At 37.8% G+C, this 13126-nt stretch overlaps 1 protein-coding gene across 4 annotated transcripts in view; it reads right to left on the minus strand.

Moving 5' to 3' along the window:
- Positions 1–4231: 4231 nt before the first annotated feature.
- LOC114645449 (transmembrane protein 255B) overlaps positions 4232–13126 on the minus strand; it is a 32849-nt gene continuing 23954 nt past the window's right edge. For 3 of the 4 annotated variants that reach the window (XM_051922346.1, XM_051922345.1, XM_051922343.1), the window contains 5 exons: positions 12054–12134; positions 9940–10025; positions 5539–5698; positions 4829–4957; positions 4232–4417 (listed from right to left, as the gene is read on the minus strand). In XM_051922346.1, the coding sequence (XP_051778306.1) occupies positions 4271–4417; positions 4829–4957; positions 5539–5698; positions 9940–10025; positions 12054–12134 (603 nt within the window). In that variant the 3' untranslated portion in view covers positions 4232–4270. Of the gene's footprint in view, positions 4418–4824; positions 4958–5538; positions 5699–9939; positions 10026–12053; positions 12135–13126 lie in introns of all 4 variants that reach the window. The other variant, XM_051922344.1, reaches the window with a different exon arrangement.

A 13126-nucleotide genomic window follows, 5' to 3' on the forward strand; every position in this document is an offset into this window, starting at 1 on the left:
TCCACTGTATCAGATTGCTCTGTATACAGCAAATGATGTTTTAACTGAATTAGCTAATTTATCCATGTTATTACAACGAAGTAATTTATCACCAATTGAAACACATCAATTTTGATTTTCTAAAATCTGTAAATTGGAAGCACAATATCTGGGTGAGAATGTTTACTGGAATGAAAAAGCCAAGCAAATTTTGAGTGAAAATGAAGGCATTGACACAAGACAAATCACACAGTTCATACAATCAGTCAGTGAGCACTTAAAGGTAAGATTTCCAGTGGATGAACTACAATTTTAGTCAGCTTTTGATCCCACAGGTTTGAAAAACTGTGCATTTGATTTTGGTGTCAAAGAGATGAAAGAACTGTGCGTAAAGTATAAAGATTTGTTACATACAACAAATGATTAGTTGATTATTACTCAATACAATGACTTCAAATTTCAGATCAGAGAGAAACTGAAATCTGGTACCATAAATTCACTACCTGAAATCGCAGGAGTAACTTTAAATGATGAACAATTTAGCTCACCCGCAATGTTAATTGATATTTGCTGTACTTTTCAAGTGTCCAGTGCTGATTGTGAACGAGGTTTTAGCCTCATGAATAGTGTTAAAGTGAAAACACGAAACAGGCTTGACGTTACTCATTTGGATCATCTTATGCAAATAAAATTATATTTAAATGCTGGAAAGACTGTGGATTTGCACAAAATGTATAACGTGTGGAAGGAATGTAAAATTAGACGTGAAAAGTTGTAATATCCACCTTGTTAATTTTATCAAGCCAGATTTTTAACTGTATCATATACAAAACTGTTGTGTTTTATTGTGTTTCAATACTTTAAGAACATGGTTGATATTGTTGATATTATACATTTCATATATTAGGTGATTTTTTTTTAAAAAAAAGGTAAATTATCTCAAAATGAACAAAAGTAAAATGGACTCCTTTAAGAAAATCTCAAAATTCAATGCCATCTCATAATGTGTATTAATGTGGTGATTTTAACGTTATGTTTCAGAGACAAAGGGACAAATTTAGAGAAAGGATGAGAAGTGCAATTCCTTGATGCAAACTTTAGCAAAACATCTACTCGAGGAACAAAATTATTTTGTATTAAGATCTATGAAGTTTTGAAATCCTATTGTTTGTTTTATCAAAGAGGTAATACATTTTGAAAGAAGGTTGAAAAAGCTGTGCATATACTGTACATTAATATATCCACCCATTCTCAGAACTTGCTTAGTTCAGCTTTCCTAACTTATATGACTCCAAAGAGATTATTTTTAAGTCTACAGTTTTGAAATAACTTGTTCAATTTAAAGGGGGAAATATTTTTTTTTCTAAGAAAACATGCAGTTCATCTGAAATATACAGTATATTAATGGTTTAGGGATGCCAAAAGCATAAATCCCTTTTTCTGCCACTTGAGCGTATTCAAGAGCATCCCGAAAGAGTAGAATATTATTGTGAAAGCATTAAATGCTAAAGGCACGTGTAGAAGTGCTGCCTGTCTTTTAAGTAAATCACCTTGGCAGGAGTCCCATTTATTTTTGCTATAAAGCTGTGTGTGAGCTCAGTTGGTTTGCCATGTTTAGCGAGTGAAGATATGAATCTTTTGTTTTCACCTTTCAAATTTTGATTTAGGTGTTGATTAGTTGTGGTTTTCTAGCTTGTCTTGCTATGGTGCATTCAGTACACTGACATATACACATTAAACACTATAAATCTGCAAGAGTACTTTCATTTACTGCATGTTTTTTTATAGTAATAAAACAACAAAATGTTGCAGGCCTTAATATAAAATGAATGGACTATCTGTGCTAAAACTGCACTGCTTTGAGTTTACATCTTCTAATTGAACTGATTTTCAGGCAGCTAAATCATTAAAACAGAAAATGAGGAAATATAATTAATTGATTTGCTTTACATGTGGTTTTTATTATTAGATTAAATGGTAGCTGACAGAAACATACATTGTTTTCTGAACTTTGCTGTTCTTTTTCATTCTACCCACTTTAATAACAGGTCACTATAACAGACTCAAATGAACTACTGTAAATGTATGTTGTGAGCATTTCTGGAGATCAATCACAACGTTCTGTTGTGTTTTGTGCCCGATTTTGTTTTTTTAATACTCTCAAAGTATAAAAAAACAGTTCTTCACTGTGAATATGTCATGTAAGAACACGATTAATGTTTCTTGAATTCTCCAAAAAAAGTAGTTGACATATTTTAAAATATTGTCTTTCATTCCTAAATGATGAAATAAGAAGTGTTTGACTGTTTGAAAACAGCAGGCCAAGTACAGGAAATCCAGTAACTACCGAAGTGTAAGGCTGATTTGAAAGGGCCTAATAACCTGAAAAGACTGATTAGTTTATAAAACCATAAAAACATAAGTGGATGCATGAATGTCACTGTAACTCAGTCCCTGTCATGACAGCAATCCTAATGCCACCTAGTGGAATGAATATTACAGTCAAAACAAGCTACCTTATACTTTCAAACGTCGAGCTATACAATCCCCGAGTTTACGTAGGTTAAACTTCTGAACTATGTTTGAACCATAAAGCAGATGTTTGAGTAATGACATTACCAGTTTCATACCTACACATACTATATATAGCTAGGGAAAACTGAGAGTCACTGCTGTGAACAGCTCACATATTTCAATAACTTAAGAATCTTGGAATCTACTTACACAAATCTCTGAGCAAGCTTAAATAAGGATGGCACAGACGAGACAATGACAATGTCCATCCTGTTTCTGAAGCTGCTTTTTCCTTTCCTCTTTACTGGACAGGATGCCAGCCTATCATAGGATGCACACTTACAGTGGGCCAGTTTAGATTAGCCAGCTGACCTAACAGCACATCTTTGGGATGTGGGCAGAAAACTCATGCAGACATATGGAGAATATGCAAAATCCTCACAAATGATAACTTGACGGGTCCTTGGAGATCTGAGGCAGCATCTCCAAATACTGTACCACACTGGAGACGCTATGAAGTAAATAAAGCTGTATGAAAATGAAGCACTGGTAACCTGCAACCTTGTAATGCAGGTTTTAAAAATGGACTGAGGAAAGTGAAGTAGTCTGCACCAGACCCCACTATCATCTCATTCCTATAATCTTGCTCTCCCTTTAAGAGGGTTGGGCACAAAAGTCTTACTTAACTGAACTACTGACTTACAGGTGTAGATCTTAAACGAAAGTGAGCAAGTACCCTGAATCTGTCCAAGTCATTCATGTCAGGCTACACTAGCATATCTGCACTCATTATTGTGCAAAATGAAAGACTGAAACGGCACCCTTGCATTAGTTGGCTGTTGTATATTGACAGTGCCAGGATGCAAGATCAAGTGCAAAAAAACACTTTCTGGACATGGCCAAAAACAAGGGGAAAGAGTCCAATGAAACTGTTGGTGTACACGCATCCCTAGCGATAGCTGCATTCGATCTTGATCAGACTCGAAGGGAGGACTGCCACTTCCGTCATTGTGGCTGGCATTCTAATATCTAACTCTTTTCTGCTTGTACTTGTGGTATTATTTGCATCACGTCACCAGCTTTGATATAGTAAGCCAGAAGGTGTTTGGCTTTCAAACCGAGCCATTATAAGGCAGAGTGGTGGCTGTGAGGCTAATGATTTGTGCTGGTACCTGATTCTACTCCATTGAACCCTTGAGCAAAGCCCTGGGGTGCTGTACAATGGCTAACCCTGCACTCTGACCTCCAAAGGTCATGTGATATGACAATTTCCCCTCAGGGATTAATATAGTGTACCAGATTTCTATTTGCCCATGAACCTTTTGAGGTGAGCAACAGAGCTGCACTATCAGACATAGCTAAGCATTTATATGTATGAGCTGTCCTATAGTAGCTATGGATTATTAGCACCTAAATTTTAAGTCTAGAAGGAATAAATATACATCGGTCATATGGCAAAAAACACAAACTGATACAGGACCTCTTACTCTCTACCCTATATGAACCATCTTAGAGATGAACAGGCCCTTAATATAACATTTGTGTTATAACATTCTTTACTTCCTGCATTCCAACAATGATTTCAAAGATTATTTTGGGGGTCACTCTCTGGTCCAGATCTTGTTGAGGTGCTCAGCTTTCATTTCCCACACACTAATACAGTAAAGCAGTCTGTGGGCAGTATAATACTTTCTGTTGTTCTTAGGAATAACTTTTATATAACATGTGAAAGCAAAAGAAGGTAAATCGTAGTTGGAAACACTGCTTGAAAAACAGATCATGCTAGATACCCACTTCCTGCGCCATGCATTAAATGACAAAGTGGAGCAAATGGCGGGGAGCTCAATTCAGCCTTCGTGCCGCCTGTTATGCTGCCAGGAGTCTGATCCTTGGTAACTGCTGCAGCAAAGTGGTGCACTGGGTTCTGGAAATAAGAATACAAACAATGGCATTGTAAAGGAAACTATCCGAACAAGTAATAAGCCTGTTACTGTTTCAAGACTGGAAAGAGAATTTTTGTCAAATACGTAATTAGTTCAAATTTGTTAATGCTGGTGAAGCGTATATGGGACGGCACATGACGTAGCACTATGTGGGCAACTGGGACAAGAATACTCTGTCAATTTGGGGTTGACCACTTGTCTAATCTCTGACTAAACTGGGAGGAAATCACTGAGTTTCAGAGAGTTTGTGTCAAAATCTATTATCTGTTTCATTACTGTAATCATATTAGAAAACAAAAATGATTAAATGAGACAAAATGATCTTAATATGGATTACACATTGGCTGTAGTAGATACAAGTCAGAACAGTTTATTGTGAATCCTCCACTTACTGCAGCTTCTTGTAAAAATGGGGCACTCGGGCAAAGTGCTGGAGTGTGATTCTGGTCATCAGGGCTTTGCCGGGTTGGTGAGGGGTCCAACAGCCTTGTAGTTAGATCAGAGCATGAGACATGTTCTCTCTGAGGACAAAAGCAAAACATGAAATCCTAACCATTTAAATGTATTGTCTGGAGGAATGGGAGTGCCATCTGCTTAGAAGGGGTCACGCGTAAGGAAATCTTAGCAAGTGTGCAGCACAGCTCACAGTCTCAAGCAAGCATCTAAACATTTCTTAAAACAGGTGTCCATCTCCACCCTGGCCTGTTGCCTTCATTTTATATGTTTGGATTTTAAATGCATACCATTTTCATTAATTGTAAATGTTTTTCTTCTGCATTATACTAGAAGTTGCATAAGTCCACGTACTAATGCTTATATCAATTAAGATAATTGAGAAATAGCTCTCAAAGACAAATTAGTAGGGACAAATGAGAATGATCCCCAGTTGTATTCCACATGTACTCTTTCTCACGATTATAAGTCTGGCTGATGACTTTATCCAAGGCCACAAGGCCGTGAGTATATTTACACATTTTGTTACTTTTGGAACACAGGCAGTTTAAGTGACAAGTCTCAGGGAGCCCATCCTGCAATACTTCTAGTAACCTGGCAATACCTATGGACTGCACTCAAAAACAGCTTAGGAGATACATTTCCTTACCATATTCCTCATGCTGCCAAGCACTGCTGTAGTCAGAATGCCAAGGAAGAATGCAAGGAAATTTAGTACGATTAACAGCCAGATTTTCATATAAAGAGAGAGAACATCCTGGCAACTCTTCACACCCACAAATTCATAATGATTATTCAGGTATCCGCCACTGTGGAAAAGAAAAACACCAAATATTCCTTTAGCATCTCTGTCAGCGGCTTAAGTGCTACTGAACTGCTGTGACACTGCTGTTTGTAAGAGTGTCCATCCATACTGTTGAAAAGGCAAAGGACGCTGCAGTAAGGTCTTATCTGTCCCATTCTGATTTATGTAGCAATGTAATGTAAAGGTGGAACTATTGATGGTATGCATTACACTTACAATTACCATGTTTTTAATTGAACTGTATGCCTTTAAAGTGTGTGAACTGGTTGGAGTCTCCGCAAAATGGCATCACAGCCCTGCTGCAGAAATACAGTGATGTCTCAATACACATGTCCTGCCGTTAAACACACAAGCATAAAGAAACAAAAAGTATTCTTCTGTCTTTAAATTATACAGAGAATCTGTCATCAAAAATGCTCTATGATTTGTAATTAGGTTAGCAATGTTTTTGTCATTTGTATTATTGAAAGTAAGCCATGAACCTGGCCACAGTTTTTAGTTATAAACGAATCAATTAAATTGGTTTTATTATACACATACTTGCATAGTTTACATAACATGTTTCTAAAAAACAATTAGTTGTTACATAAGAGTCCACTTGTTGTTGACTTTTAGGTCTCCTGTCAGATGTCTGGTGCTTATCTATCTATCTATCTATCTATCTATCTATCTATCTATCTATCTATCTATCTATCTATCTATCTATCTATCTATCTATCTATCTATCTATCTATCTATCTATCTATCTATCTATGTATGAACTGTTTACCAAAAAAGAACTATATAAACTGTGTGTTAAAGTGACATTTTATAATCAAATGAAGGAGTTACCAGACACACTGTGGAGGAAGGAACTGCAGGTCTCTGAGAACATCTCACCTTCATGGAGAGCTTATTATAAACTCCCATTGCAGAAAAGACTTGAAGATCTGCAGTGGAGGATAACACACTCGGCCTTAGCCACAAACTCTTTTCTGTTTACGATTAAAGTTTCAGAGACTGACCAGTGCCCGTTCTGTAATGTGAGAGAAACCATTTTTCATCTATTCATTCACTGTGAACGGCTGAAGCCGTTGTTCATGTTCTTGGACTTTCTTCTTGGTGGATTTGGTTTTAAGTTCTCTAATATTTGCTTTGTCTTTGGTATTAATTATTATCAAAACAATAAGAATAAATGTGTTATTGGAAACTTCCTCTTAGGTCAGGCCAAGTTGGCAATTTTAAAAACAAGGAGAAACAAAGAGAAGAACCTCATGGGGACTGACGCTCTGCTGCTCTTGAAAGTTTTAATTAAAAGTAGACTGAAACTCGATTTCATGTACCATAAACTAACAAACAATTTAGAAATGTTTAGCGACATGTGGGGGACATGACAGGTACTGTGTGCTGTGGAGGGGGGTGAACTGGTGTTCAACTGGGAATAACAAGAAAGTAATGGTGGGCATCAACATCATGTAGTTATTATTGTGCGGAGTAGGAGGAGTGTAAAGGGGGAGTTCAGGTAGCCTTTGTAGTATAATAATTATTACCTGTTCAATTTATTATTAATATGCGGAGTAGGAGGAGTGTCAAGGAGAGTAGTTGGGGTCGAATGTATAGCTCTTTTGTTTATTATGACACTTGGTTTTTTATGTAAATTGAATGTGTATATTGTTCTGTTAATGTTTTTGTCACTGTTTAAAATAAAGGTCATTTTAAAAATTAAAAATAAAATATCTTTTACTTAGATAGATAGATAGATAGATAGCTTATTTTCTATCTATCTATCTATCTATCTATCTATCTATCTATCTATCTATCTATCTATCTATCTATCTATCTATCTATCACTGATCACTCCCTATCTATCTATCTATCTATCTATCTATCTATCTATCTATCTATCTATCTATCTATCTATCTATCTATCTATCTATCTATCTATATCTATCACTGATCACTCCCTATCTATCTATCTATCTATCTATCTATCTATCTATCTATCTATCTATCTATCTATCTATCTATCTATCTATCTATCTATCTATGATACTGCAATTCAGCTATTACCATCACTTGATCAATAGATAGATGCATAGATAGATAAATGGGAAAGTTTTCTTTCATTCCAACTAAGCAGCTCTCAGAATGTTTGTAATGAAATGTTTATTATCTTTTAACAAACACTGGCCACATTCTGTCATCAACTAGCAGCAGCATGTAGGCCACTCTTTGTCTTCTCTGAGGAAAGAACAAGACATCAGGAGTACAAAGTAGACATGGAGGTGATGAAAGGGGTCAGAACAGAGCTGCCCCCAGGAGTCTGCAGGTGATTCAAGGAAGAGGGTGCAGTATTCAAACAGAAAGGGAAGCGGGAAAAAACACAAGTCCACTTTCCCTTATGCTTTCCACTCACAGAGTTGTGTGTAAATTATATCTATCATTAGCTCATAACTATCTATCTATCTATCTATCTATCATTAGCTCACAACCATCTATCTAGTATATAGTGCCTTTCATATCTGTTACATTGTCTTTCAGTACCTTTATATGTGTCTATCAACCTGCTCCTGATCAATTTCACATTTACACAGCAGACTTCTAGATTACATTTTCTGAACTTTCTGAACTGTTTTTCTAGTAAAGAAATTCATTGTTTTAATGCACAATTTTCAACATGCATTCCCTATTATTTTTTGTATCATATATATCTGTAATTTATAGCTCAAATTGGGAAACACTTAAAAAAGTAAGGTTCTACTCACTGAGCACAGAATGATAGGACAAAACTGATTTATTTACAGTATGTAATGTGTAGCCAAATCCTACACATCAAACAAACATTACAGACAATATTTAATTACTCATAAAACTAAATCTTATTTCCTATTTTTATGTTATACAGTATCTTATAGGGGGCACACAGTGGTACTGCTGCCTCACACCAAGAAGACCAGGGTTCATGTCCCAGGTACTCCCTGCCTGGAATTTACTTGTTCTGCTTGTAATCATGTGGGCTTCCTCCGATAATCCAAAGACAGAAAGGTTAGGTGAATTGCTGAGGCTAAATACCCCCTGATGTGTCTATGTGTGCGTTCACCCTTAAATGGACTGGCACCCTGGCCAGAGATTGTTGCTGCCTTCCTCCTGATGCTTGCTGGAATAGGCTCCATCTCCATAAGACCTTGCTCTGGATAACTGGGTTTAGGCAATGGATGGGTAGCACCAGTTACAGGAGGGACATCACAGTGACAGTGCAAACTGTGCCCTGACAGTGAAAGGCCTGGCAATAAAATATGAGCTCCTTTAGCTGCGAGGCAGCAATGCCCACTGTCTTCACTCAGCTTTGTTCTTACATGAAATATTTAATTTGTGAATTGTTTTAGGGAAAAAAAACAGAAAAAGTGATATGTGGAATGTTTTTCTTTATGAAACATGGGTTGATATGGTGAGGCTGAGATGTACTAATATGTTCCAGTTTGCAGTTTTTCTTTTGAATCTATATGTGCAGGGGTCCAGAGAAAAATATAAAAAGATCATGCATGGTTTGAAATGTGGGGAACCAAAATGCCCAAATAGCCTCAAAGTCTAAGTATTGAGGATCCATGACAATAAATCTTAAAATGTTAAGGTGTTACAAGTCACTCAGTGCCTAGTACCGAGTTTGCTCAATTATAAATTTAGAAGAATGTCATTGTAATGGTGTTTCTTTCCTATTAAAATGACCAGCTCTGTTCTTAACTAACTAGAGCTGCAGTGCTGGACTTTGGCAAAGTGACATGACATTAGTGATGCTTGAATTTACCTTGACTTCAGTTTGAAACAAAGAAAAGAAAGCAAAGTTGTCTGTTCGTACATTTTGGGCATTTTTTAAGAATTTAAAAAGGACAATACAAATGTCCCAAACCAAGAAATTTCAACCAAACATTTTGCTACTGCTGAAGTGAACATCAACATCTCTATGGCATGTGATTTGGTGGCTTCTGCTCTTGTGCACACAAGTCAGTTTGTGTCATAGAAGTAGCCATTCTGGGGATTCTGTTCAGAAGTACAAAGTAGCGTGGTTTTCATTTACAGATCTGTGCAAGATGTGATTGGCATATTTAAAATATTCATATCCTAAATGATAGCATTGTATCTAGCAAACTGTATGCTGCTCTGCACTACAGCAAGATTTCCCCCAACATTGGAGCACTGAAGAGATCCCCAATTACTATGAAGTGTTCTTCACGCTGAACTGTTTCAAAAGATCTGAAGTTCACTTACTTTGCACATTCATACAGGTCACAACAGTAACAGGTACCACTGCGAACTTGAAGGTTGCAGGACTCAGTGAGGCCTTGACAAGTCACCTGTAAAAATGAGCAGAGAATGGCCGCAGTCACATGAGCATATAGCAGCTCTGGCATTATGTATTACCTGCACGTGTGTTTTTTGGCCTTGGAAGCCATGAGGCAGCAGTTCCAGTATAAAAAGAGAGAGACATACCTATGCCCATTTTGCCCCATGTGGCAGAGGCACACAACCCAACAGTTGCTAGGGCTGTCGGACCCTCATTTAGGTAAGTCAGGAGGGCCAGGGAAGATGCAGAGAGACATCTTCTTCAGGCTGACAAGCAGTACACAGTTCCAAGAGGGAATGCATGAAGATGAACTGTATCTCTGTTAAGACAGGCAGAAAAGGCACTTCTGTGGACACCTGGCTGTTTAAGGGCAACTGAATGCTGCAGGCATGTGGGAAAACCTTGGGCCTCTGAAGGAAGCTCTAACTTTGGTGTCCATGCTGCAGAACCAGGTAAGCCCCCCTCACTGACAGCAAGTCTGGGGTTGACTTGAAGTGACACCTAGCCTAGGTCAAGTTTCTTGAGCTCATAGCACAAAGGGTTTAACTGGCGAGTGGACGTGAAGTTAGCGAGTGACACAGGAGATGAGATTGGGACACTTAAAAAGGCAGGCACAGAGGTGCATCAGGTTCTGTTATATTTGTAGTCTGCTTAATTGCTACTTTGGTGTTTCTGAATTTACCTGTCCTTGGCGTTTGTTTATTTAATAAATCATCTACCTAACTTTCAATTTTACTACTGGGCAGCAAACATACAACATATTAAAACCTGGACATGGACACAAATAGATGAACATATGCAGTCTTGGTCTGCAATAGAAATAAAATCCTGCAGTTCATCTTTATATTCCTTGCTTTGCGCCCCAGTAAATGCAAATTATTGCCAATATACTAATAACCCAATAGTGCTTCACTCACTCAGAATTTGGAACCAATGTAGGAAGCATCTTAAGATAGACAATCTTTTATCGGTGGCACCTCGATAATGGGAAAAGAATCTCTCCCTCAACATATCAGAAAAGGAGTGGAAGGTAGCAATGCAGAAAATTCACTCAAGCTCTATATGCACAATGCATACAATTATTCAACTAAAAATTATATATCGAGCACATCTGTCTCGCTTAAAATTGTCCAAAATGTTTCCAGAGCAAGACCCAACCTGCAAACGCTGCAATCAAGTTCCAGCCTTACTGGGTCACATGTTTTGGGCCTGCACCAAATTAACATAATTTTGGACCAAAATCTTTAAATGCCTCTCAGACAGCCTTGGTGTCCCAATCCCTCCTAATCCACTAACAGCTGTTTGGTGTACTCGCAGGTGGGCTTAAAGTGGAGAAGGACAAACAAACGGTGATCGCCTTTACTACACTATTGGCACGTAGACTTATCTTGCTCAACTGGAAGAATCCTAACTCTCCCCTTTTAAGTCAGTGGGTAACTGATGTTATATATTATTTGAAATTGGAGAAAATAAAATTCTCACTTAGAGGATCTGTGCAGAAATGTGTCCAAACCTGGCAGGATCTAATCAGTAACATTTTAGAATAAGTTTTTAAAGCACTGAGGAAGCAGACTCTCTCCTTATTCTCTTTTTTTTTCTTTTACTTCTCCATTTATCTATATTCAATGATTAATCTATCTATTTGCTTATTTTTACTAGGTTTAACTTTTATTCTGCTGCCCATGCTGTCTTTCTCAGGGGTGGGGGTTGATTCGTCCTCAATCCTATTCTTGTAAAATTGATCTATTTGTATAGAATGTTGTGTGATTACAATAAAATCAATAAAAATTTTTAAAAATAAATAAATAAATCATCTATATTTGTACAACTTTGGCCTCCAGACCTTCATTTCACATTCAGGCACTGTTTGAGCATGCCTGTTTCCTACAAAATTAGATAAAGAAAATAAGACGTTAACCCACAGAACTTGACTTTTCATTGAGATGCTCGCTGACACTGGAAGGAGTAAAATCCTGGCTGGTAATTTACTTCAGTCCTACATTCCTCATACTGAGGACACAAAAATTTTGTAACTCACCGAAGCAAAGAGATTTTCATATAGGTAGCTATGCCCACTGCCATAGTATTGGCATCGTCCTGCATGAAGAGGTCTCAGGTCCTGGTAACCCAAAAAGAAAAATGTTACTTTAATGTGCTGAGTTAATAAAATACTAATTTATGTTTATTTACATCAAAATGTTAGAAGGGCAGTTGATTTGGGTTTGATTTCAAAATTTAGCAGATGCTTTTATCCTCCTGTCTTTGGGAGCAGTCATAGTGTCATAGTTCTCACCCCATCTTTTTAATGTTGACATGGTGGTGTGGTTAGAAAGAATCCACTTTGTCTTTTTGATGCACTGGACTATTACTAGGCACATTCACAGCTTACTGTAAAGATGGGTGTCTTTCAGCTCTGAAAGGAAACTGGAGTTCACAGAAGAAACACACGAAATCGCTGGAAGAACCAGAGCACTAAGAAGCAGTAATGCTATTTACTGTGCCTTCCAATACACTGGGTAATTTGCTTAAGTATCTTCAGTTATTGAAATTATGGCAGATGACCAGGGACCTTGCCCCACCGGGATGTCTGGAGAAGAGAAGGACCGAAGGACCGGGAGAGGGGCAATATTTTCCCCAGGGCGCAAGAGAGGAGCCCCCCTGGATTGCATCCGTGGGCGCCCAAAGAACTATGGAGCCATGGACTGCAGCACTTCCATGACACCAGGAAGTGCTGCCGGAAGATCATCATGGAGCACCTGGAGCACATCCAGGGCGTTATAAAAGGGGCCACCTCACTCCATTCAGAAAGCCGGAGTTGGGTGGCAGTGGAAAGAGAAGGAAAAGGAAAGAGAAGGACTGTGAGCAAAATTGTTGTTGGTTTGGGCACTGTTTGGTGTTGTGTGCAGGAGAAAAAAATAAACATGTGTCTTTGGACTTCTCGCGGTCTCAGTGTCTGTCTGTGTCCGGGCTGGTCTTTCACAGAATATTAAGACTATTGAAATGTAAATAACACTTCACAATTTTTATAATAGGTGTTGGTCAAACATGCAAGTAAGAATTTCATTGTACTCTGTACATGTGACAGACCTGTACTTCAATAGTAAAACACTC

The sequence above is a fragment of the Erpetoichthys calabaricus genome, chromosome 2 (assembly GCF_900747795.2).
Source record: "Erpetoichthys calabaricus chromosome 2, fErpCal1.3, whole genome shotgun sequence".
NCBI classification, from domain to species: domain Eukaryota; kingdom Metazoa; phylum Chordata; class Cladistia; order Polypteriformes; family Polypteridae; genus Erpetoichthys; species Erpetoichthys calabaricus.